We start from the raw sequence: 27,799 nt of genomic DNA on the forward strand, positions 1-27,799 counted from the left end.
GGTTTATCTCTGGGCTTTCTATCCTGTTCCACTGATCTATATTTCTGTTTTTGTGCCAGTACCATACTGTCTTGATTACTGTAGCCTTGTAGTATAGTCTGAAATCAGCAAGCCTGATTCCTCCAGCTCCATTTTTCGTTCTCAAGATTGCTTTGGATATTCGGGGTCTTTTGTGTTTCCATACAAATTGTGAAATTTTTTGTTCTACTTCTGTGAAAAATTCCAGTGGTAGTTTGATAGGGATTGCATTGAATCTGTAGATTGCTTTGGGTAGTAGAGTCATTTTCACAATGTTGATTCTTCCAATCCAAGAACATGGTATATCTCTCCATCTATTTGTATCATCTTTAATTTCTTTCATCAGTGTCTTATAATTTTCTGCATACAGGTTTTTTGTCTCCTTAGGTAGGTTTATTCCTAGATATTTTATTTTTTTTGTTGCAGTGGTAAATGGGAGTGTTTTCTTGATTTCACTTTCAGATTTTTCGTCATTAGTGTGTAGGAATGCAAGAGATTTCTGTGCATTAATTTTGTATCCTGCTACTTTACCAAATTCATTGATTATCCCTAGTAGTTTTCTGGTAGCATCTTTAGGATTCTCTATGTATAGTATCATGTCATCTGCAAACAGTGACAGCTTTACTTCTTCTTTTCCGATTTGGATTCCTTTTATTTCCTTATGTTCTCTGATTGCTGTGGCTAAAACTTCCATAACTATGTTGAATAAGAGTGGTGAGAGTGGGCAGCCTTGTCTTGTTCCTGATCTTAGTGGAAATGCTTTCAGTTTTTCACCATTGAGGATGATGTTGGCTGTGGGCTTGTCATATATGGCCTTTATTATGTTGAGGAAAGTTCCCTCTCTGCCTACTTTCTGCAGGGTTATTATCATAAATGGGTGTTGAATTTTGTCAAAAGCTTTCTCTGCATCTATTGAAATGATCATATGGTTTTCTCCTTCAATTTGTTAATATGGTTTATCACATTGATAGATTTGCGTATATTGAAGAATCCTTGCATTCCTGGAATAAACCCCACTTGATCATGGTGTATGATCCTTTTAATGTGCTGTAGGATTCTGTGTGCTAGTATTTTGTTGAGGATTTTTGCATCTATGTTCATCAGTGATATTGGCCTGTAGTTTTCTTTCTTTGTGACATCCTTGTCTGGTTTTGGTATCAAGGTGATGGCGGCCTCGTAGAAGGCATTTGGGAGTGTTCCTCCCTCTGCTATATTTTGGAAGAGTTTGAGAAGGATAGGTGTTAGCTCTTCTCTAAATGTTTGAAGAATTCGCCTGTGAAGCCATCTGGTCCTGGGCTTTTGTTTGTTGGAAGATTTTTAATCACAGTTTCAATTTCAGTGCTTGTGATTGGTCTGTTCATATTTTCTATTTCTTCCTTATTCAGTCTTGGCAGGTTGTGCATTTCTAAGAATTTGTCCATTTCTTCCAGGTTGTCCATTTTATTGGCATAGAGTTGCTTGTAGTAATCTCTCATGATCTTTTGTATTTCTGCAGTGTCAGTTGTTACTTCTCCTTTTTCATTTCTAATTCTGTTGATTTGAGTGTTCTCCCTTTTTTTCTTGATGAGTCTGGCTAATGGTTTATCTATTTGGTTTATCTTCTCAAAGAACCAGCTTTTAGTTTTATTGATCTTTGCTATTGTTTCCTTCATTTCTTTTTCATTTATTTCTGGTCTGATTTTTATGATTTCTTTCCTTCTGCTAACTTTGGGGGTTTTTTCTTCTTCTCTAATTGCTTTAGGTGCAACGTTAGGTTGTTTATTCGAGATGTTTCCTGCTTCTTAACGTGGGCTTGTATTGCTATAAACTTCCCTCTTAGAACTGCTTTTGCTGCATCCCATAGGTTTTGGGTCGTTGTGTCTCCATTGTCATTTGTTTCTAGGTATGTTTTTATTTCCTCTTTGATTTCTTCAGTGATCACTTCGTTATTAAGTAGTGTATTGTTTCGCCTCCATGTGTTTGTATTTTTTACAGATCTTTTCCTGTAATTGATGTCTAGTCTCATGGTGTTGTGGTCAGAAAAGATACTTGATACAATTTCAATTTTCTTAATTTTACCAAGGCTTGATTTGCGACCCAAGATATGATCTATCGTGGAGAATGTTCCATGAGCACTTGAAAAGAAAGTGTGTTTTGTTGTTTTTGGATGGAATGTCCTATAAATATCAATTAAGTCCATCTTGTTTAATGTATCATTTAAAGCTTGTGTTTCCTTATTTATTTTTATTTTGGATGATCTGTCTATGGGTGAAAGTGGGGTGTTAAAGTCCCCTACTATGAATGTGTTACTGTTGGTTTCCCCTTTTATGCCTGTTAGTATTTGCCTTATGTATTGAGGTGCACCTATGTTGGGTGCATAAATATTTACAATTGTTATATCTTCTTCTTGGATCGATCCCTTGATCATTATGTAGTGTCCTTCTTTGTCTCTTCTAATAGGTTTTATTTTAAAGTCTGTTTTGTCTGATATGAGAATTGCTACTCCAGCTTTTTTTTGGTTTCCATTTGCATGGAATATCTTTTTCCATCCCCTTACTATCAGTCTGTATGTGTCTCAAGGTCTGAAGTGGGTCTCTTGTAGACAGCATATATATGGGTCTAGTTTTTGTATCCATTCAGCCAATCTGTGTCTTTTGGTGGGAGCATTTAGTGCATTTACATTTAAGGTAATTATCGATATGTATGTTCCTATTCCCATTTTCTAAATTGTTTTGGGTTCGTTATGATAGGTCTTTTCCTTCTCTTGTGTTTCTTTCCTAGAGAAGTTCCTTTAGCATTTGTTGTAAAGCTGGTTTGGTGGTGCTGAACTCTCTCAGCTTTTGCTTGTCTGTAAAGGTTTTAATTTCTCCATCAAATCTGAATGAGATCCTTGCTGGGCAGAGTAATCTTGGTTGCAGGTTTTTCTCCTTCATCACTTTCAGTATGTCCTGCCACTCCCTTCTGGCTTGTAGGGTTTCTGCTGAGAGATCAGCAGTTAACCTTATGGGGATTCCCTTGTGTGTTATTTGTTGTTTTTCCCTTGCTGCTTTTAATATGATTTCTTTGTATTTAATTTTTGACAGTTTGATTAATATGTGTCTTGGCGTATTTCTCCTTGGATTTATCCTGTATGGGACTCTCTGTGCTTCCTGGACTTGATTAACTATTTCCTTTCCCATATTAGGGAAGTTTTCAACTATAATCTCTTCAAATATTTTCTCAGTCCCTTTCTGTTTCTCTTCTTCTTCTGGTACCCCGATAATTTGAATGTTGGTGTGTTTAATGTTGTCCCTGAGGTCTCTGAGACTGTCCTAGTTCTTTTCATTCTTTTTTCTTTATTCTGCTCTGCAGTAGTTATTTCCACCATTTTATCTTCCAGGTCACTTATCCGTTCTTCTGCCTCTGTTATTATGCTATTAATCCCATCTAGAGTATTTTTAATTTCATTTATTGTGTTGTTCATCATTGCTTGTCTCATCTTTAGTTCTTCTAGGTCCTTGTTAAATGTTTCTTGCATTTTGTCTAGTTTATTTCCAAGATTTTGGATCATCTTTACTATCATTATTCTGAATTCTTTTTCAGGTAGACTGCCTATTTCCTCTGCATTTGTTAGGTCTGGTGGGTTTTTATCTTGCTCCTTCATCTGCGGTGTGTTTTTGTGTCTTCTCATTTTGCTTATCTTACTGTGTTTGGGGTCTCCTTTTTGCAGGCTGCAGGTTCGTAGTTCCCGTTGTTTTTGGTGTCTGTCCCCAGTTGCTAAGGTTCGTTCAGTGGGTTGTGTAGGCTTCCTGGTGGAGGGGATTAGTGCCTGTGTTCTGGTGGATGAGGCTGGATCTTGTCTTTCTGGTGGGCAGGTCCACGTCTGGTGGTGTGTTTTGGGGTGTCTGTGGACTTATTATGATTTTAGCCAGCCTCTCTGCTAATGGGTGAGGTTGTGTTCCTGTCTTGCTAGTTGTTTGGCATAGGATGTCCAGCACTGTAGCTTGCTGGTCGTTGAGTGAAACTGGTTGCTGGTGTTGAGACGGAGATCTCTGGGAGATTTTCGCCATTTGATATTATGTGGAGCTGGGAGATGTCTTGTGGACCAGTGTCCTGAAGTTGGCTCTCCCACCTCAGAGGCACAGCACTGACTCCTGGCTGCAGCACCAAGAGCCTTTCATCCACATGGCTCAGAATAAAAGGGAGAAAATGTAGAAAGAAAGAAAGGAAGGAAGGAAGGAAGAAAGAAAGAAAGAAAGAAAGGAAGAAAGAAAGAAAGAGAGAGGAAGGAAGGAAGGAAGGGAAGAAAGGAAGGAAGAAAGGAAGAAAGAAAGAAAGAAAAGAAAGATAAAGTTATTAAAATAAAAAATATTAAGAAAAAAAAATTTTTAAGGAAAAAAAAAAAACGGACAGAACCCTAGGACAAATGGTGGAAGCAAAGCTATACAGACAAAATCTCACACAGAAGCATACACATACACACTCACAAAAAGAGGAAAAGGGGAAGAAATCATAAATCTTGCTCCCACAGTCCACCTCCTCAATTTGGGATGAGTCGTTGTCTATTCAGGTATTCCACAGATGCAGGTTACATCAAGTTGACTGTGGAGCTTTAATCCGCTGCTCCTGAGGCTGCTGGGAGAGATTTCCTTTTCTCTTCTTTGTTCTCACATCTCCCGGGGCTCAGCTTTGGATTTGGCCCTCCCCCTGCATGTAGGTCGCCGGAGGGCGTCTGTTCTTCGCTCAGACAGGACGGGGTTAAAGGAGCAGCTGATTCGGGGGCTCTGGCTCACTCAGGCCAGGGGGAGGGAGGGGCACGGAGTGCGGGGCGGGCCTGCGGCAGCAGAGGCTGGCGTGACGTTGCACCAGCCTGAGGCACACCGTGCGTTCTCCCGGGGAAGTTGTCCCTGGATCCTGGGACCCTGGCGGTAGCGGGCTGCACAGGCTCCCCGGAAGGGTCTCTGGTGTCCGCGCTGTTAGCCGCGGCTTGGGCCCATCTATGGAGCTCCTTTAAGCAGCGCTCTTAATCCCCTCTCCTCGCGCACCAGGAAACAAAGAAGAAAAAGTCTCTTGCCTCTTCGGCAGCTCCAGACTTTTCCCCGGACTCCCTCCCGGCTAGCCGTGCGCACTAACCCCCTGCAGGCTGTGTTCACGCCGCCAACCCCAGTCCTCTCCCTGCGCTCCGACCGATGCCCAAGCCTCAGCTCCCAGCCCCGCCCGCCCCGGCGGGTGAGCAGACAAGCCTCTCGGGCTGGTGAGTGCCGGTCGGCACTGATCCTCTGTGCGGGAATCTCTCCGCTTTGCCCCTCCGCACCCCTGTGGCTGTGCTCTCCTCCGCGGCTGCGAAGCTCTCCCACTCCGCCACCCGCAGTCTCCGCCCGCGAAGGGGCTCCTAGTGTGTGGAAACCTTTCCTCCTTCACAGCTCCCTCCCACTGGTGCGGGTCCCGTCCCTATTCTTGTGTCTCTGTGTGGACTTTCTAGCCTTTTGGGATGTCAGAGGTCTTCTGCCAGCGTTCAGTAGGTGTTCTGTAGGAGTTGTTCCATGTGTAGATGTATTTCTGGTGTATCTGTGGGGAGGAAGATGATCTCCGCGTCTTACTTCCGCCATCTTCCCCTCGTCTCTCATGTTCATTTTAGAATCAGCTTGTCATTTTCCACAGAAAAGTTGGAATTTTCATTGAGATTGTATCAGATTTTATCATTTTTTAAAATCTTATTTTCTAACTCTTTGTTTTTGGTGTGTAGGAATAATTTATCCATTTTGTGGAGATTTTCCCCATTTATAATCATATAGTCTATGAATAATGACAGTGTGTTTTTCTTTCCAATACTTCCACTGTTTATTTCTTTCTCTTGCCTTGTTACACTGGCTAGGACCTCTAGTACAGTGTTGAATAGAAATGGTCATGGTGTAACCTTTGTCTTATTCTTGATCTCAGAGGGAAAACTCTTAACATATCACCATTAACATGATGTTTGTCATAGCCTTTTTTGTAGGTACCTTAAACAGTTGAAGGAAGTGCTCCAAAGCCGAGCTGGGTTTACCCAGCTCTCTCTTCTTGGAAGACCCAACACTCTAATGTTTGCCCCCCTAGCTCTTTGAGCTAGGACTCTCAGAGGCTCTGCTTAGCAGTTGGGTTGGGAGAGATTCCCCATTCCACTATTCCAGGAGCCTACTGTTAACTTTTTATGCACATTTACCAAGCTCTGTCTTTAACTGAAAGCTCTTCTATTGGTATGAACCCTTATTACATCTTTAGAAATGGTTCAAAACCTTGTGGGGTTGAGCACCTAAAAAGCTGAAAACCAAGCTTCTAGTCTTTTAGTAAATGTATGTATAATTAATTTAGCACTGCTTTCAAATCTTCAAAGAATTGTGAACAAAGAAAGTACAAAAATTTAATGCTTCTAAATGGTCTTCTGAAAACAGGTTCAAAAGAATATTAATGGTTCCACTGATATGTTACCTGACCTGCCAGTCTCTTTGGTTCTGACCTGCTTGATCATGGTTGATATTATTGAAAAACTCAGGACATATCCTCTTAGAGGGAGGCAAAAGAGTAAGTATTCTTTTAAATACAAATATTTTTTAAAGTTTCACATATAGTTCACCTTTCTCCCACTCTTGTCTGTTGACATGTTTAATGATATATTTTAAGAGCTAAGATTACAGATAGAAGATTACAAATGAAGATATCCAAATGTAATTGTAGCTATACAGTTATTCTTTTTTGATTTTGATAGTACTGACAAATGGATAAAGTTACTAAATATTTAATACTAAATCTTTAATGTTTATTCTAACATGAAAATTACCTAAGTAAATTATTATAGATTTGTATTTTTAGGAACTCTCTCAAAACCTTAAGTTGAGATGAATAGAGAGTTTAGTCTGCATACCTTTGATACAGGAATTAATATGACTGCTGCAGATACGTCCTAGAGATTTCTGTGTTTTTAATCGTGGATTGTCAAAAAGCTACAGATCACACTCAAAACCAAGATATGCCACATTCTTCCAAAGGGAGCAGTTGAAACTAAATATTGGTTGGCCTTTAAAAAAACTATTTTGTTAATTGAATATTTTGTTTGGTCAGTCAAAAATTCCCTCAACTTTCATTTAATTTTATGTGATGGTATCTGTGTTTGATTTACAGTATTTGCATGGTATGGTTATTGTATGGCAAAGATTTTGCATTTGAAACGGGTAGGTTTTGTTAATCATTCCCCGACGGAGTGGATGGGAGAAATTGAGTGAGTCACAGGAGAACGCTTTGGGGTAATAGGGCGACTACTACAACCAGGAAGGAAAGCACTAGACTCATTTCTTATGAGCCATCACCCCTCCAGTCACTCTTGCTCCTCAGATTGAAAAGCAAAACTGAGTTGGAGGCCACCAGGAAACCTGACTCTGAGCCTCATATTTTGCACTTTGCCCTTGGGTGGCGGATGATAGACTGTTAAGTTTAACATAACACAGGTGACAAGGTAGATAAGATGGCAGCCAATGAGTCTGTTGAAGAAAAGGTACTCCCAAGGTACATCTGCCCTCCACAGACAAGTGTATTTGTCTTAAACTGAGGATATTTGGGCATCGCCAAACCCTTTACTACTTCTGTGGACTGCTTAATGACAAGCCCATTTTGAAATTGGACTGTTTTTAATGAGTCTGTATTTTCCATGTTGATGTGAAGTTGCTACGTTTTTAGTGAAAATTCTCTTTTAAAAAATGCACATGTATATTTTTGGGAATCATTTATTGGCGTTTTATATTTTAAGTGATGAGTTGGATTTTTAAAGGGGCATTTTCTTTGTATTCAGAAGTAGTGATGAAAAGAGAATCAAAATAAGAGAACCTCAAGGAAGAAGTCAGTCTTGGGGAGAAGACTCTAGAACATCTTGTTCAATTGCTGCTTCTTAGTTGAAGTGCCTCTTTCTTGAGCTTTTTCTTCTCTGCTCAAACTTAGGAAGGCTAATGTCTGGTTAAATAGCGCCACCGTTTAATAAAATCACACTTTAACATACTAGCATTCATTCAAAATACCTTTGTAAATATTAATTATATGTGTATTTAATTTTTGTGCAAACTTTGAACTCAATTAGTCTCCTATACTCATTTTAACAGGCATACTAATAAAATCAATTGTGTGAATTTTTAACCAATGGGGTATTCTCATTTATCCTCTGGAACGTAAATTAATACATAAACTCATAAACATAATACATAAATCTGAAAATAAGCAAGTATGCTATAAATATGGTTTCACTGCATGTGCTACCTCAGAATCAAAGCAGTAGGGTGAGGGTGTGTGACAGCAAAGTTTAGAATAATTTGTGTCCCTTTAGAAAATGTTGAGAAAGAAGTACATTCTCTTCTGTGCTATCCAGATAGTTTGACATGCATCCATACTAGTCAACTTATAGCAGTTTTCACTTTATACCAGATGAAACTAAGGTACTCTGCAATGCTTGGATTTATGGACACACTTGCACTACCCTACCTAGAAGTACAGTTGATTTACAATGCTGAGTTAATTTCTGCTGTACAGCAAAGGGGTTCAGTTGTACATATATAAACATTCTTTTTTTATATATTCTTTTCCATTATGGTTTATTACAGCATATTGAATAGAGTTCCCTGTGCTCTACAGTAGGGCCTTGTTGTTTGTCCGTTCTCTATATAACAGTTTGCATCTGCTCATCCCACGCTCCCAGTCCATCGTCCCCCACACTCCCTCCTAACTATACTGTCTTAATTCCAAGCTACCAAAGTTTGATCTTTGTATAGTTTTTCTTTTTCTAAATTTAAAAATAAAAGTTCTATATTTGACATATGCTTAAAACAATCTTTCGTGGCCCAAAGAATCCTTTCTGCTAACTTCATACTACCAGTTGAAATACCTAAGTATCAAGTGGTTACTAAGCCGTAACATTTAAGTGGATCATTTCCCATAGACTGGGGCTCACTTGGGAATATTTTTTGGAACACAGATCTCTGAGGCATGGCAATCTCACAGATGCACATAGCACCTAATAGTGTCAAATCCCGGTCATGAGAATAAATAATAAGAATACACTATATAGCCTGCATGTCCCCCACTCTTACTAGTATGTGGGTACAAATGGACACACTTTTACATTTCCATCTGAATTTTGCTAGCTCAGTCCCAACCTGTTAGTGACTGGACCTCCATTTCTCTTCCTCTCCCATATTGTTCTCTCTCCCATGTTTTAATTTTTTTGGCTGCGTTTTGGGTCTTCGTTGCTGCGCGTGCGCTCTCTCTAGTTGCAGCAAGCGGGGGCTACTCTTAGTTGTGGTGTGCGGGCTTCTCATTGTGGTGGTCTCTCATTGCAGAACACGGGCTCCAGTAGTTGTGGCCTGTGGGCTCAGTAGTTGTGGCTCACAGGCTCTAGAGCGCAGGCTCAGTAGTTGTGGTGCACAGGCTTAGTTGCTCCGTGGCATGTGGGATCTTCCTGGACCAGGGCTCGAACCCGTGTCCCCTGCATTGGCAGGCGGATTCTTAACCACTGTGCCACCAGGGAAGCCCCTCTCTCCCACTTTTAAATGAGACCCTAGATGGGTCTCCCGTGGTCTCATTTGTTGGTCTAGACTGTTGAATATCCTCTTGCCCCTACTTTCCTCTCAGCTGTCTTTCTCATGTTCAAACAACTTTGTGTGCTATTTTCCCACCACCCCTGCTCGACTCTGCTCCAAACACCCTTAGTTACTGCTGTTTCTTGCCTCTGGGATATTGCTTGATGTTCTGCTGGTGGTTTGAATTGATTACCTTTCCCCTGCCATTGGAGTATTGACTTCCCTCCCCTGAGTTCTACGTTCCTAGAGAAGTCCCACACAGAGTCATGGAATAGCTATTTTCACTTAAAAGCACAACGCTTTTATCCCCAGAATGTATATGGAATCACAGACTGTCTGGGCTTTAATGATTTCAAGTAATGGCCATTCAATCGACTGGAAACCACTGTTTCCTCTCCTGCCACTAGATGTTATGGCTGATTCTGGTAGAGCTAGACTCCTTCTTCTTTGGGAGTGGCTTTTTTTCTGAGGAGCCTCATAGTTTGTCCTTACATCAGCCTCACCTTTATTGTCTGAACCCCAAATCATGGTCACCGTTAGATTCTCCTCCCTGCCCCCACCAAGATTCCTTAACTCCCATATAAACCAGTGACTGCAGACAGACATATAAGGGAGTCTGTGGTTAGGAAGTGAGTTTTCAGTTCTCCCTGCAGGACTTATTAGAGTAGCATGAACCCAGCTTGGGCACCATATTACAAAGCGGTATAATAGCGTATCGTGGTTAAAGTACTGTAGGGCCCCAGGTGACGGCAAACTTCATTTTATCTAAGGTGCTGGACGTCAGAAAAGACTAAGGGGAATACCTGGAATTTGTACGAGCTTGTAGGCAGACATGGTGAAGAAAGCTTTCTCCACAGAAGGAAGGTTGAGTCTCTAGAAACTCAGGTGTCCATGTAATAAGCGGGCATGTTCGGGAAGCAAAAATAACTTCGGCTGCATTTCTCACCCTGAGCAGGCAAACCTAGCGCTGGAACGGAAGTTGCCTTCTCTTTTTTTTGTGGTACGCAGGCCTCTCACTGTTGTGGCCTCTCCCGTTGCGGAGCACAGGCTCCGGAGCGCAGGCTCAGCGACCATGTCTCATGGGCCCAGCCGCTCCGCGGCATGTGGGATCTTCCCGGACCGGGCCACGAACCCATGTGCCCTGCATCGGCAGGCGGACTCTCAACCACTGCGCCACCAGGGAAGCCCAATCTCCAAAAGGTGGAGATTATTCTTGTTATTACATCTTCTACTGCATCATTTTTGTTGGCTGAAAAATATTTCCGTGTATTAAGGAGCCATGACTTATTAACCTATTGTTGGACAACTAGATTTTCCCCCTAGTTTTGAGCTATTGTAAACACGACTGTTAATGACTTGTTCGGAAGTGAGAAGGGTTGAGAAGAAAAGGACAAGGATGTGGTTAAAATGAGTAAGGTGGTGTTTGTTTGAGTTGGGCAGGGGAGACAAGCCAGGTTAGAGGACACAAGTGTGGATGGTGCAGGGGGTCTATGTTTACAGGGACCCTGTGCTGTGTATGGGAGCCATCAGCCACTGTGCGAGGTAACTAGCCAAGCAGAGGCTGGGGACAGAGTTAACTGCTGCTGGGCGGCAGCCGAATGATGTCAGGATGATGACCATAGACAGTGTCCTCAGAAGACCCTGAGCATCCGCACATGCCCAGACTCCTTGGCAACAGCGCTTGCGAGAAGAAAGGCACAATTATGGACTGGCTGCTCATGAGGACAAACACAGAGGGGGTCGCGGGGGTTGTACCAAGGGGGTGGCAAGATGGTTTGGCTATATTAGGGCTATCTGCATAGTCAGACGTGACTGGCTAGAAGTGAGATGGACAGGCTGTTTGAGTAGAAACCATCATAGCTCTGCAGAGGAGGCGGTTTCCAGCAACACATCAGGAACAGGTGCAGCGTAAGGTTTTCAACTAAATCTGCTCTCAGTGGCCCTACTCCAGTTCCTTCCGTGTAGCCTCAGAGACTTGAACCAAGTGCTGCAGGGACTTTGGCAGCACAGATGATTTTTTCTTTAGGTGAAATGCCTCCGTGTGCGACCTCGGGCTCAAAGGGTATGCAAGGTTTTAAGGCTGGCACCTGTAATTTTTTTAAAGTTCTCCAAGCAATTCTGATGCCCACCTTGATTGAGAGCCTTTAATTATACATTAGGAACTGAGACAAAAAACAAGTTAAAAGCCGAGAGATGAAATCCAAATTCCGAAAGGAACCTCCTTTCCAGATTTCCTTGGAATGGAACTCATCCCTCTGTAACCAAACAGAATGTAAGAGACGTCACAGAAGGTAAAAGAAAAAAAAAGGGGGAGACACTACTTTTCTCTGAATAAAATGAATGGCGTTTTGAGTCCCCCTTTGCTTCTTTTTCAGAAAAAGCTTATCACACAATCTGAGCCCAGTACGTGAGGTGGGTTTCCATAAGTGTTTTGCAATGTGGTTAGAGAGTACGTGTGAGGAACACTGTGTTTGCGGCCATGCCAAGAAGGGGGAGGATTTCCTTTTAAACCCTCCCTTTGCTATTTAGAAGAAGGAAGTTTCAGGAAAGTATGTCAGCTCTAGGATTTTTTCCCCTTCTCAAGAAGCAAGTAGCCATTTACCGGACTGGGAGTGAGAGAAGGGTAGAATTTCTGATTTATACCTTCTACAGAGAGACCAGCTGTCAGGATTAGGACAGTGTAGACCGAGCCAGAAACTGGACTGCAGTGGGTCCCTGTGTCAAAAGGCATGGGGCATCAGGAGCTGCCAGAACTGAGTTAGGACTCCCTTTAATTAGGACAGCTTTCCACGATTGTAACGATTTGGCATTTAATTGTTAATTTTTTCCTAGGGAGGTAATAAAATGTGTGAACAATTTTAATGCATAAAGTGAGATTTTTGAGAATTGCAAGATATTTTCAAAATAAATATTTTCGAGGACTCTAAGAGTAAGGGAACCTAAAGAATTCAGCATGCATTACTTTATAATAGCAACAAAATTTTATGGCTCCAGCAAGAACTTAAAGGCATAGGTCACTGATTTTCAGTATCTTGATTTCCTTGCACAGGATTGAAGAGAGTGATACAGGTTGTTGAGCTGGTGGCCAGACAGCCTTTTGTTTGCATCGTGTATACATCAGTGGTAGGGTCCAGTGCATAGGGACACCAGTTTGCTCAGACTCTGCTTTCACAGGTGATTTTAGGCCCCCAAGTCCCCCCTTTTCAGGTGGGATGGATGTTCTAAAGCAGCGGTCCCCAACCTTTTTGGCACCAGGGACCGGTTTCGTGGAAGACAATTTTTCCACGGCCCCATGGGGGGCGGCAGATGAAGCTTCCCTCGCTCGCCCGCCGCTCCCCTCCTGCTGTGCGGCCCGGTTCCTAACAGGCCGAGGACCTGTACCCGTCTGTGGCCCGGCTGCTGGGGACCCCTGCTCCAAAGTATGCTTCCTATGAACTCACAAACGCTTTCTTCTGGGAACCACGCATCGGCGCTTTCATCCCCTGCCTGGTGCCTCCTACTGCCGCCAGTGCCCGGGAGGCTTTTGAATCCCTTGAGCCACCCCTGGCACCCCTGGGGATGCCGGCCTGAGTCCAGAGGCTGTGCGGGCGCTGTGCCGCGCATGCGCGCACTCTGCTGGGCCCACAGCCAGCGGTCTTCCCTTACCGTTGAGCTGCACGGTCCCCAGGTTGCGCTGCCAGGAGCTCCAAATGCCTTTCAGGGGTTCTTTACCAAATCAGTCCGTGGTCTCGCTTAAAGGGCTCCATCTAGCACCCAGGCCAGAGGACAGTCTGTGCAGGATTCCCAACTCTTCCTGTGATGGGAGGGGATTGAGAGCATGGGGGCCGGGGTTGGGGGGAGGGCGGGTATTATTCAGCCTGGCTTTGACGCTTTGGCTTACCTGCCTTAGTGCAGTTTTTTTTTTTTTTCCTCCAGAATGCGCATGGCTCCATCATGCTCATAGTCTCCGGAACAGGAATTCCTCCCATCTTTTATGCAGCAAATCTTTATGGAGGATCTGTTCCATACCAGACACTCCACTAGGCTCTGGGAGTGAAGTGATGGGTGAAAACAAGCAGAGCCCCCATTGCATGGAGCTCACTGTCTAGTGGGTGTGGTACCACGTTTCTGAAGGACACTAACAAATACCTATGATTAAAACTGAGGTAAGGGCTCGGAAGGCCACAGATCAAGCTCATTCCCACATGTGTCCATTTTTGTCACCCTGATTGGGCTCACACTGGGGATTCTAGCTCTGGTCTATATCCAAGCACTTAACTAGTAGAGGAATTTCAAACCACTTAGAAATCTAGAATTATTTATTGTATATATTAATGCATATTATATATAATATACTTATTACATTGTTAGCATAATTCATATTATCATTATTATAGTATACATACTATATTAATATAAATGTAGAAAAATAAGTTTTCTACTTATGTACTGTAAATTAAATTACATTCTCTCAAAAACAAATACTGTATGCTAAACACATACATATGAAATCTACACACAAAAAAAATGGTTCTGAAGAACCTAGGGGCAGGACAGGAACAGAGACGCAGACGTAGAGAATGGACTTGAGGACACAGGGAGGGGGAAGGGTAAGCTGGGACGAAGTGAGAGAGTGGCATGAACATATATACACTTCCAAATGTAAAATAGATAGCTAGTGGGAAGCAGCCGCATAGCACAGGGAGATCAGCTCAGTGCTTTGTGACCACCTAGAGGGTGGGATAGAGAGGGTGGGAGGGAGACGCAAGAGGGAGGAGATATGGGGATAGATGTATACGTATAGCTGATTCACTTTGTTATACAGCAGAAACTAACACGACAGTGTAAAGCAATTATACTCCAATAAAGATGTTTAAAAAAAGGGAAAAAAAATAAATTAAAAAAATAAATTAATTACATTCTCTGATATAAACACATATCAAAGAGGAGAAGGACCAGAATATCCCAAATGAAAAGCTGAAGATTAGAAAATGAAGAAAGTTTTCTCAACCTTAACAAATGGAATTTTTAAGAATCGATAATATTGTCAGTTTTTAGCAATTCGTGTCCAGTATTAGAGGGAAAGATGGTCTTTAAACTACGAAGCCTTCCTGCCGTGTCCTCAGACAAAAGAATTCCCTTAGAATTTCACATTGCCTAAAATTCAGAAATGAATTTATTTCTTGTCAGATTTATGCAATGCCTAGCAGGGAACTGGAACTGAATCTGAGGGCTTTTGAATTTACCAGATCACAATACAATGCCTTTTGTAAAGGAAGTTGTCACAATTGTCTCACAACTGAGAATGTATGCCCAAGAAGTCTTGCAGAACTGATGATAGGTTGAATTCATTAGTATTATTAATTATTATTATTTGATGAAACCGTGCATACAGTTTTGAGCACAGAGAGTAGTACGCTGGTCAGTGTTTAAACAACCGTCTCTCCGGGTGGGGGTGGTGGGGAAGCCCTTATTTGTAGCATTTGCCAATTTTTTTCCGGGGTGAATACTCTCACAGTGACCAATTTACAGATACCAAGGTGGTATCGCTGAGCACTGATCACGGAGTTGAGAAGAGGTACACATGGCTATCAGCTGGTGCAAGCTGTCTCTGCCTGCATAGGGTATATCTGTGCAGTAGCATATTTCTTTGTGAATAGGCAAATCTAAGAATTAAAGAATTAGTCTCTGTTAGTTTGACATTATGTCTCCGAAGTTTTGACCTCCCCTGATATATGGGATACTGGGTAGCAGTGTAACTATAACCAAAGTTTAACTGTAATCACTGTTTACTGCATTCTATTTTCTATTCTCTTCTAATTCATTTAAAACAATTATTTAATGCACATAGGGCTGTTTCTCTGTGTCACGCACTATTTTAAATGCTTTACCAATGTTGACTCAATCCTTCATCATAACCATGCTGGGAGGTCGGCGCGGGGTTTTGTCATTATTACTTGGCAGTGACGTTACTTGTCTTCCCAACCTCAGACATGCTCCTCAAAGGAAACTGTGTATAGACACAGGTCAGCGAGTTTAGTCAGTGGAGACGGTGAAAATAACAGTGTTTGTAATTTGCATTTTAAACACTTAAGAGTATCAAAGTGTTTATTTTAGATGGAGTGTATTTTATTATTTATTTGTATATTTGTTTTATTTTTTTAAACATCTTTACTGGAGTATAACTGCTTTACATTGTGTTAGTTTCTGCTGTATAACAAAGTGAATCAGTTATACATATACATATGTCCCCATATCTCCTCCTTGAGTCTCCCTCCCACCCTCCCTGTCCCACCAATGTAGGTGGTCACAAAGCACCCTGTTGATCTCCCTGTGTTATGCAGCTACTTCCCACTAGCTATTTTACATTTGGTAGTGTATATATGTCCATGCCACTCTCTCACTTTGTCCCAGCTTACACTTCCCCCTCCCTGTGTCCTCAAGTCCATTCTCTACATCTGCGTCTCTATTCCTGTCCTGCCCCTAGGTTCTTCAGAACCATTATTTATTTATTTTTAGATTCCATATATATGTGTTAACATACAGTATTTGTTTTTCTTCTTCTGACTTACTTCACTCTGTATGACAGACTCTAGGTCCATCCACCTCACTACAAATAACTCAATTTTGTTTCCTTTTATGGCTGAGTAATATTCCATTGTATATATGTGCCACATCTTCTTTATCCATTCATCTGTCGATGGACACTTAGGTTGCTTCCATGTCCTGGCTATTGTAAATAGAGCTGCAATGAGCATTGTGGTATATGACTTTTTTTGAATTATGGTTTTCTCAGGGTACATGCCCAGGAGTGGAATTGCTGTGTCGTATGGTAGTTCTATTTTTCGTTTTTTAAGGAAACTCCATACTGTTCTCCATAGTGGCTGTATCAGTTTACATTCCCACCAACAGTGCAAGAGGGTTCCCTTTTCTCCACACCCACTCCAGCAGTTATTGTTTATAGACTTGTTGATGATGGCCATTCTGACTGGTGTGAGGTGATACCTCATTGTAGTTTTGATTTGCATTTCTCTAATGATTAGTGATGTTAAGCATCCTTTCATGTGTTTGTTGGCAATCTGTATATCTTCTTTGGAGAAATGTCTGTTTAGGTCTTTTGCCCATTTTTGGATTGGGTTGTTTGTGTTTTTGATAGTGAGCTGCTTGTATATTTTAGAGATTAATCTTTTGTCAGTTGTTTCATTTGCAAATATTTTCTCCCACTCTGAGGGTTGTCGTTTCATCTTGTTTATGGTTTCCTTTCCTGTGCAAAAGCTTTTAAGTTTCATTAGGTCCCATTTGTTTATTTTGTTTTTATTTCCATTTCTCTAGGAGGTGGGTCAAAAAAGATCTTGCTGTGATTTATGTCATAGAGTGTTCTGCATATGTTTTCCTCTAAGAGTTTTATAGTATCTGGCCTTACATTTAGGTCTTTAATCCATTTTGAGTTTATTTTTGTGTATGGTGTTAGAGAGTGTTTTAATTTCATTCTTTTACAGCACCACTTATTGAAGAGGTTTTCATTTTCCATTGCATATTCTTGCCTCCTTTATCAAAGATAGGGTGACCATATGTGCATGGATTTATCTCTGGGCTTTCTATCCTTTTCCATTGATCTATATTTCTGTTTTTGTGGCAGTGCCGTACTGTCTTGATTACTGTAGCTTTGTAGTATAGTCTGAAATCAGCAAGCCTGATCCCTCCAGCTCTGTTTTTCTTTCTCAAGATTGCTTTGGCTATTCGGGGTCTTTTGTGTTTCCATACAAATTATGAAATTTTTGTTCTAGTTCTGTGAAAAATGCCAGTGGTAGTTTGACAGGGATTGCATTGAATCTGTAGATTGCTTTGGGTAGTAGAGTCATTTTCACAGTGTTGATTCTTCCAATCCAAGAACATGGTATATCTCTCCATCTGTTTGTATCATCTTTAATTTCTTTCATCAGTGTCTTATAGTTTTCTGAGTACAGGTCTTTTGTCTCCTTAGGTAGGTTATTCCTAGGTATCTTATTCTTTTTGATGCAATGGTAAATAGGAGTGTTTCCTTAATTTCTCTTTCAGATTTTTCATCATTAGTGTATAGGAATGCAAGAGATTTCTGTGCATTAATTTTGTATTCTGCAACTCTACCAAATTCATTGATTAGTTCTAGTAGTTTTCTGGTATCATCTTTAGGATTCTCTATGTATACTATTATCTCATCTGCAAACAGTGACAGTTTTACTTCTTCTTTTCCAGTTTGGATTCCTTTAATTTCTTTTTTGTGTCTGATTGCTATGTCTAAAACTTCCAAAACTATGTTGAATAATAGTGGTGAGAGTGTTCAACCTTGCCTTTTTCCTGATCTTAGTGGAAATGGTTTCAGTTTTTCACCATTGAGAACGATGTTGGCTGTGGGCTTGTCATATATGGCGTTTATTATGTTGAGGTAAGTTCCCTCTATGCCTACTTTCTGGAGAGTTTTTATCATAAATCGGTGTTGAATTTTGTCAAAAGCTTTTTCTGCATCTATTGAGATGATCATATGGTTTTTATCCTTCAGTTTGTTAATATGGAGTATCACACTGGTTAATTTGCATATACTGAAGAATCCTTGCATTCCTGTGATAAACCCCACTTGATCATGGTGTATGATCCTTTTAATGTGCTGCTGCATTGTTTGCTAATATTTATTGAGGATTTTTGCATCTATGTTCATCAGTGATATTGGCCTGTAGTTTTCTTTCTTTGTGACATCTTTATCTGGTTTTGGTATCAGGGTGATGGTGGCCTCGTAGAATGAGTCTGGGAGTGTTCCTCCCTCTGCTATATTTTGGAAGAGTTTGAGAAAGATAGGTGTTAGCTCTTCTCTAAATGATTGATAGAATTCGCCTGTGAAGCCATCTGGTCCTGGGTTTTAGTTTGTTGGAAGATTTTTAATCACAGTTTCAATTTCAGTGCTTGTGATTGGTCTGTTTATATTTTCTGTTTCTTCCTGGTTCAGTCTCGGAAGGTTGTGCTTTTCTAAGAATTTGTCCATTTCTTCCAGGTTGTCCATTTTATTGGCATATAGTTGCTTGTAGTAATCTCATGATCCTTTGTATTTCTGCAGTGTCTGTTGTTACTTCTCCGTTTTCATTTCTAATTCTGTTGATTTGAGTCTTCTCCCTTTTTTTCTTGATGAGTCTGGCTAATGGTTTATGAATTTTGTTTATCTTCTCAAAGAACCAGCTTTTAGTTTTATTGCTATCATTTATTGCTATGTTTGCTATCATTTCCTTCATTTCTTTTACATTTATTTCTGATCTGATCTTTATGATTTCTTTCCTTCTGCTAACTTTGGGATTTTTTGTTCTCCTGTCTCTAATTCCTTTAGGTGTAAGGTTAGGTTGTTTATTTGAGATGTTTCTTGTTTCTTGAGGTAGGATTGTATTGCTATAAACTTCCCTCTTAGAACTGCTTTTGCCGCATCCCATAGGTTTTGGACTGTCGTGTTTTCATTGTCAGTTGTTTCTAGGTATTTTTTGATTTCCTCTTTCATTTCTTCGTGATCTCTTGGTTATTTAGTAGCATATTGTTTAGCTTCCATATGTTTGTAGTTTTTACAGGTTTTTTCCCCTGTAATTGATATCTAATGTCATAACATTGTGGTCAGAAAAGATACTTGATACGAGTTCACTTTTCTTAAAATTACCAAGGCTTGATTTGTGACCCAAGATATGATCTATCGTGGAGAATGTTCCATGAGCACTTGAAAAGAAAGTGTATTCTGCTGTTTTGGGATGGAATGTCCTATAAATATCAATTAAGTCCATCTTGTTTAATGTATCATTTAAATCTTGTGTTTCCTTATTTATTTTCATTTTGTTTGATCTGTCCATTGGTGAAAGTGGGGTGTTAAAGTCCCCTTCCATGATTGTGTTACTGTCGATTTCCCCTTTTATGGCTGTTAGCATTTGCCTTATGTATTGAGGTGCTCCTATGTTGGGTGCATAAATATTTACAGTTGTTATATCTTCTTGGATTGATCCCTTGATCATTATGTAGTGTCCTTCTTTGTCTCTTATAATAGTCTTTATTTTAAAGTCTATTTTGTCTGATACGAGAATTGCTACTCCAGCCTGCTTTTGATTTGCATTTGCATTGAATATCTTTTTCCATACCCTCACTTTCAGTCTGTATGTGTCCCTAGGTCTGAAGTGGGTCACTTGTAGACAGCATATATATGGGTCTTGTTTTTGTATCCATTCAGCCAGTCTATGTCTTTTGGTTGGAGTATTTAATGCAATTACATTTAAGGTAGTTATCGATATGTTATGTTCCTATTACTGTTTTCTTAATAGTTTTGGGTTTGTTATTGTAGGTGTTTTCCTACTCTGTGTTTGCTGCCTAGAGAAGTTCCATTAGCATTTGTTTTAAAGCTGGTTTGGTGGTGCTGAATTCTCTTCTTTTGCTTGTCTGGAAAGGTTTTAATTTCTCTGTCCAATCTGAATGAGATCCTTGCTTGGTAGAGTAATCTCATTGCAGCTTTTTCCCTTTCATCACTTTAAGTATGTCCTGCCACTCCCTTCTGGCTTGCAAAGCTTCTGCTGAAAGATCAGCTGTTCACCTTATGGGGTTTCCCTTGTATGTTATTTGTTGCTTTTCCTGTGCTGCTTTTAATATTGTTCTTTGTCTTTAATTTTTGATAGTTTGACTAATATATGTCTTAGCGTGTGTCTCCTTGGATTTATCCTGTGTGGGACTCTCTGCACTTCCTAGACTTGATTGACTATTTCCTCTCCCATACTAGGGAAGTTTTCAACTATAATCTCTTCAAATATTTTCTCAGTCCCTTTCTTTTTCTCTTCTTCTTCTAGGACCCCTATAATTTGAATGCTGGTGCATTTAATATTGTCCCAGAGGTCTCTGAGAGTGTCCTCAATTCTTTTCATTCTTTTTCTTTATTTTGCTCTGAGGTAGTTATTGCCAGTATTTTATCCTCCAAGTCACTAATCTGTTCTTCTGCCTCAGTTAGTCTGCTATTGATTCCTTCTAGAGAATTTTTACTTTCGTTTATTGTGTTGTTCGTCATTGTTTGTTTGTTCTTTAGTTCTTCTAGGTCCTTGTTAAACATTTCTTGTATTTTCTCCATTCGATTTCCAAGATTTCGGATCATCCTTACTATCATTACTCTGAGTTCTTTTTCAGGTAGACTGCCTATTTCCTCTTCATTTGTTTGGTCTGGTGGGTTTATACCTTGCTCCTTCATCTGCTGCATGTTTCTCTGTCTTCTCATTTTGCTTAACTTACTGTGATTGGGGGTCTCCTTTTCACTGCCTGCAGGTTCATAGTTCCTGTTGTTTTTGGTGTCTGCCCCCAGTGGGTAAGGTTGGTTCAGTGCGTTGTATAGGCTCCCTCATGGAGGGGACTGGTGCGTTTGTTCTGGTGGATGAGGCTGGATCTTGTCTTTCTGGTGGGCAGATCCAAGTTTGGTGGTGTGTTTTGGGGTATCTGTGATCTTATTATGATTTTAGGCAGCCTCTCTGGTAATGAGTGGGGTTGTGTTCCTGTGTTGCTAGTTGTTTGGCATGGGGTGTCCAGCACTGTAGCTTGCTGGTCGTTGAGTGGATGTGGATCTTAACGTTGAGATGGAGGTCTCTGGGAGAGCTTTCGCCGATTGATATTACGCGGGGCTGGGAGGTCTCTGGTGGACCAATGTTCTGAACTCGGCTCTCCCACCTCCAAGGCCTAGGCCTGACACCCGGCCAAAGCACCAAGACCCTGTCAGCCACATGGCTCAGAAGAAAAGGGAGGAAAAAAAAGAAGAAATAAAATAAAATAAAATAAAAGTGATTAAAATTAAAAATTTTTTAAGTATTATTAAAATTAAAAAGCAATTAAAAAATAAGAGAGCAAGCAAACCAATAAACAAATCCACCAATGATAACAAGTGCTAAAATCTAAACTAAGATAAACATATAAATCAGAAACTAGTCAGTCGCATACAGCAACCCCAAGTCTACAGTTGCTCCCAAAGTCCACCTCCTCGATTTTGGGATGAGTCATTGTCTATTCATGTATTCCACAGATGCAGGTACATCAAGTTGGTTGTGGAGGTTTAATCCGCTGCTCCTGAGGCTGCTGGGAGAGATTGCCCTTTCTCTTCTTTGTTCGCACAGCTCCCAGGGGCTCAGCTTTGGATTTGGACCTGCCTCTGCGTGTAGGTCACCTGAGGGCGTCTGTTCTTCCCTCAGACAGGAACGGGTTAAAGGAGCCACTGATTCGGGGGCTCTGGCTCACTCAGGCCTGGGGGAGGGAGGGGTACGGAGTGCGGGGCGAGCCTGCGGCGGCAGAGGCTGGAACGACATTGCACCAGCCTGAGGCACGCGGTGAGTTCTCCCGAGGAAGTTGTCCCTGGATCCCGGGACCCTGGCGGTGGTGGGCTGCACAGGCTCCCCGGAAGGGGGGTGTGGAGAGTGACCCGTGCTCGCACACAGGCTTCTTGGTGGCGGCAGCAGCCTTAGCGTCTCATGCCCGTCTCTGGGGTCCGCGCTTTTAGCCGCGGTTCGCACCCGTCTCTGGAGCTCCTTTAAGCAGCGCTCTTAATCCCCTCTCCCGCGCACCAGGAAACAATGGTCTCTTGTCTCTGCGGCAGGTCCAGACTTTTCCCCGGACTCCCTCCCGGCCAGCCGTGGCACACTAACCCCCTGCAGGCTGTGTTCACGCCGCCAACCCCAGTCCTCTCCCGGCGCTCCGACCGAAGCCCGAGTCTCAGCTCCCAGCCCCGCCCGCCCCGGCGGGTGAGCAGAGAAGCCTCTCGGGCTGGTGAGTGCCGGTTGGCACCGATCCTCCGTGCGGGAATCTCCCTGCTTTGCCCTCCGCACCCCTGTTGCTGCGCTCTCCTCCGCGGTTCTGAGCTTCCCCCTCCGCCACCCGCAGTCTCCGCCCGCGAAGGGCCTCCTAGTGTGTGGAAACCTTTCCTCCTTCACAGCTCCCTCCCACTGGTGCAGGTCCCGTCCCTATCCTTTTGTGTGTGTTTATTCTTTTTCCTTTTGCCCAACCCAGGTACGTGGGCAGTTTCTTGCCTTTTGGGAGGTCTGATGTCTTCTGCCAGCGTTCAGTAGGTGTTCTGTAGGAGTTGTTCCACATGTAGATGTATTTTGGGGAGGAAGGTGATTTACACATTCTACTCCTCCGCCATCTTGAAGGTCCTCATTATTTTTTTAATCTCTAAAAGTACTTTGACTGAAAGTGCTTTGTGTGCTTCATATGTTTTTAAAATTTTTTTCATAAGACTGTGACTTTTCTTCTATTCCTGATTTTTTTTTTTTTTTTTGTCTCAGCATGTTATATTTAAATCATTAGCAGTTTTCTTTCTCTAGACCATTTTCCCCTCAGGGAAAAATTGATTTCAGGGACTGTGCATCAAGACTAGTCATACTTTTTCTGAATGAGTCTTTAATTTGATCTTCTGGTTGCTGTAAGTTGAGTAACAACCTCATTTCACATCAGCTGCCTTGACGGCCTCAAGAGCCTCTTTGATGAATCCCCAGGTCCTCTCTAGCTCCCGTGCCCTGCATTGTCCTCATCTTTGGTGAACTTAGAATAAATTTAGAATCAAGTCCAAAACGTTTATCGTGGCCCATTAGCTCCACATCAGCTGGCCTTGCCACGGACAGTGTTGTCTAGTTCTTAAGGGTCTGAGGTTCACGCTCCATCCCTCTCCTTGCTCGCTGTGTGACCCTGGAAACAATCCTTAATCTCCCTCTGCCTCAGTTTACTCATCTTTAAAATGGGAACATAATAGTATCTACATCATAGAGGTTTATTATTATTATTCTTATATTGAAGTATAGTTGATTTATAATATTGTGTTAGTTTCAGGTATATAGCAAAGTGATTCAGTTATATATATTGTATATATTTCAGATTCTTTTCCATAATAGGTTATTACAAGATGTTGAGTATAGTTCCCTGTGCTCTATGGTAAATCCTTACTGCTTATCTGTTTTATATATAGTAGTTTGTATCTGTTAATCTCATATTCCCAATTTATCTCCCCCCACACCTTTCCCCTTTGTTAGCCACATCATAGAGTTTTTCTGAGGATGAAGTGAATGGATGCATAGAAAGGGCTTAGAAGGGCACCTGGTATAGAGAAGACACTTAGTAAGTCTTAGCTTCTCTCCTCTTCTTCCCTCTCTTGCCCCCCACCAGCCCCTCACCACACTCTCCTCCTTTCAGCTCATTTTAGCTGAAGGAGCTTTACACCTACTCTTCCTAACACCTGGAAATTTCCTTTCTCCATTCTCACATAATTCATTCCTATTTATTCTTCAGTCTCTGCTTAACTGTCACTTCCCAGATCCAGGGGGCGGAGTGGTGAAGGCAGGGACATTATCCGCTGCGTCATTCTCAATGCCCAGCCTAAGCTTGGAAAAGCACTCTACAGTGTGTCTGCTAACAGCAGACAGCTTGGGTGTCCAAGTGTTCTAGCCCTTAACCAACATCAGGTGCAGTCTTTTGGCCACACCATGCGGGGATCTTAGCTCCCCAACCAGGGATTGAACCTGTGCCGCCTGCAGTGGAAGGTGAAGTCTTAACCACTGGACCACCAGGGAAGTCCCCGTCAGGAGCAGTTTTGAAGCTGTTGTTTGGAGAGGCAGTTTTGAAGCCTGTCCCCCTACTAACGGCGCTACCTAGCACTCGCCTGCTGTTGGCACTTGAGTCCAGCCCCCTTCCCATTCAAAAAGGCCATTTTACCCCAAGCTGAGATTTCCCTTTTCCAAGTTGCCTTTATACAGTGAAATTTTTGAATGAATAAAATTAAAATGTTGATTTCATTTAAAAAGTTCATTTTTAGTAGCAGCATCATTCCTGTCTTGTTTTTAGCTGCCCTTTTTTTGTGATTCTTCTCTCTCCTTTTGCTCTCTTTTTATTTAAATAACTTTTATTGCTTTCTTTTTCTCTTTGCAAGAGGAATACATGTCACTCTAGAAAATTCCTCACTCCTGATTTGTTGTGTTGTACTTACACTTTCCCTGTAAGTGATCTAAAACTTTTGGGGAACAAGTTAGAGATAGAAATACATCACTATGAAGAAATAATAAAGCAAAAGAGGTGTGAGTTACCTACTTAAACATTTATCTGTTATCAAAATTGCATTTCCTGGGCTTCCCTGGTGGCGCAGTGGTTGAGAGTCCGCCTGCCGATGCAGGGGACATGGGTTCGTGCCCCGGTCCGGGAAGATCCCACATGCCGCGGAGCGGCTGGGCCCGTGGGCCATGGCTGCTGAGTCTGCGCGTCCAGAGCCTGTGCTCCGCAACGGGAGAGGCCACAGCAGTGAGAGGCCCACGTACTGCAAAAAAAAAAAAAAAAAAAAATTGCATTTCCTTATTTATTTGGCATGCATGGTGAGGAAATAAAGTTGTTTTGGCGGCTGGCATAAGCTGTGGGGAACTATGCAGCAGGCCTGCTATTTTTACTTTTTATTTTTTATGTGTTGTATTTCTTTCTTTTAAAATTAATTAATTAATTAAGTTTTTGGCTGTGTTGGGTCTTCATTGCTGTGCACAGGCTTTCTCTAGTTGCGGCGAGTGGGGGCTACTCTTCATTGTGGTGCGTGGGCTTCTCATTGCCGTGGCTTCTCTTGTTGCGGAGTACGGGCTTCTAGGCGCACGAGCTTCAGTAGTTGTGGCACACTGGCTCAGTACTTGTGGCTCTTGGACTCTAGAGAGTAGGCTTAGTAGTTGCAACACACAGGCTTAGTTGCTCCACAGCATGTGGGATCTTCCTGGACCAGGGTTCGAACCCATGTCCCCTGCATTGGCAGGCGGACCAGGGAAGTCCTCTACTTTTTACAGGGCAACGTAAGCCTTTAAGGAAGTGAGTAGATTGCTCTCTTTGTGTTGATATCTTTTACAGATTTTGCACAAGTAAATATAATTTTCCTCAAATAGAAACCCTGACAACTAACAGCAACAATAAAAAGAATTCCAGCTATAAGTGGAAATTTTAAAAATAATAATTTGGAGGGAAACTAATCATGGAGCCGAAGGGAATAGTATTGAATACATGAAGGTTTATGTGACTGGAGGATAAACTTGCTGGTCTGTTCTAATGACCAAATGAATTCTTGACATCCTCAGCTCTACCCTGCCCTTTGGGAGGCCAGCAGAGCTTTCCAGCTCATAGTTATAATGCTTCTTACTTGGAAAGAGGACAGCAGAGACCCTAAACTAGTCCCCAAATCTAAACTAGTCCCTAATGAGCCGTGGAGAAATATGAGGCTGATTTTACCAAATACACATGGATTAGGGCTTTTGTATTTCATTAAAAATGAACCCTAGCTAAGAATTCGTTGTTTGTACCAACAGCTCTTATCCTCAGATATTACGACTCCCAATGACTGTTTAAAAAATGTTATTGTGTCACTTCTTAGATTGCACTTCCTGGCTTTGAAACGATGCTGAATTTGCAGTCATCCTCAAAAGCCCAAATGATATGCTTTGTTCCTCATATTGACAAAGGAATTTGGATCTTCATTTGAACACCTTGATCTACTACGAGAGGTGAAGGAGAGTGCTCTAAGACTTGACACACTCTAAGAAACGTATTTTCTATATTGATTTTTTTTTTGGTAAAGTAAGAGATACAATTGATGCAAGTGAGCATCTGAGTTTAAAAACAGATGATATTATGATTGTTAAAATAATAGTAATTAGCATATATTTTTCTCTCTTGAATGTAATTTATCAGAATGATTCCTTTCTCTGTCTGCCTTACTTCATTAAGTATGATAATCTCTAGGTCCATCCATGTTGCTGCAAGTGGCATTATTTTTTTCTTTTTTATAAATTATTTTTTATGGCTGAGTAATATTCCATTGTTGTATGATATCACTTATGTGTGGAATCTAATTTTAAAAACAACACAAATGAACTTATTTACAAAACAGAAACAGACTCACAGATCTCAAAATCAAACTTATGGTTACCAAAGGGGACATGTAGGGGGAAGGGATAAATTATGAAATTGGGATTAACAGATACACACTACTGTATATAAAATAGATAACTAACAAGGACCTACTGAGCACAGGGACCTACTAGAGCACAGGGAACTCTACTCAATATTCTGTAATAACCTATATGGGAAAAGAATCTGAAAAGGAATGAATATATATATATATATATATAACTGAATCACTTTGCTGTACACCTGAACTGACAAAACATTATAAATCAACTATATTCCAGTTTAAAAAAAAAGATTCCTACTCATGCCACTGTGACATCTAAGTTTGATAAGGAAGTTTCTAAGGGTTATGGTTCCTAACATTTATTTATGAGTGATTCATACCAGAAGCAAATAATATCTCATCAAGAATTTATTTTTTACTTGATAAATATACTCAATTCACACTTAAAATTTTAAAATAATTAATTGTATAGAAAGAAAACTGAGGTTTGTCCTTTAAACAACTCCTACTTATAGTAAGCAAGCCTTTTATTAGTCATTAATCATAATAACTTATTTGTTTTAAAATGTTTTCACTTCAGCTCAGTACATCTCAGCAACTTTTATTGACTTTGTGTCTTTAACCTTTAGAGCTATTCCATCTAATGACTCCCTTTAAATTTTGTCTTATCAAGTAATGTGGCAGCTCAGCACATTTGCTGAGTAAACTTTGTCAAGACTTGAGAAATTCCTTAGCAATGAAAACGGTGCTTAAGTGTTCAAATATTTGGAAAATAATGTGCTAGTCCTTTCATGTAGAAAAATCATACCATCAACAGTTAGTAAGTTCTGAGATTTGAGCTTCCTTCATAACCCCAACCTCAACACCCATGTGTATACAGAGAGCCACACACATTCCCTCTCTCTCTCTCTGCCTCTTTCTCTTTCTCTCTCTCTCTCTCTCTCCCTGTCTCACACACACACACACACACACACACACACACACACTCACTCACTTTATGATGTTAATGAGGAAATGCCCTACTCATTCAGATGCCTGACATGTTGACCAGCCACAGCTTCATGGTCACAAATGAGATACTTTAGTCTAACCCATCGCACTGACGAGTTCAAAAACTCCGGGGGAAAGAACAGCTTAAGAATCTTGGATACAGAATGTTATCCTTCACTAAGGCTCTCTCGTGCTCTCTCATGATCATGCTCAGAAGACCCTCTTAGCACCAGACTCTAAGCTTGGCGATCTGGGTTGTAGTGATCTCTGTGGGTGTCTAATAAAATAAGATTGGACCATTGAACTTTGGATTCATTTG

The 27,799-nt window shown here is 41.3% G+C and overlaps 1 protein-coding gene across 1 annotated transcript in view; it reads left to right on the forward strand.

The window, feature by feature from the left end:
• Positions 1–27,799, forward strand: part of TMEM236 (transmembrane protein 236) — a gene marked incomplete at both ends in the record, with an annotated part of 45,822 nt that overhangs the window by 16,686 nt on the left and 1,337 nt on the right. Inside the window, one exon of the mRNA XM_082649182.1 lies at positions 6,408–6,537. Coding sequence (XP_082505308.1) covers positions 6,408–6,537 — 130 coding nt within the window. The remainder of the gene's footprint in view (positions 1–6,407; positions 6,538–27,799) is intronic.

This window comes from Grampus griseus (genome assembly GCF_964374135.1).
Source record: "Grampus griseus genome assembly, chromosome: 2".
Taxonomy (NCBI): domain Eukaryota; kingdom Metazoa; phylum Chordata; class Mammalia; order Artiodactyla; family Delphinidae; genus Grampus; species Grampus griseus.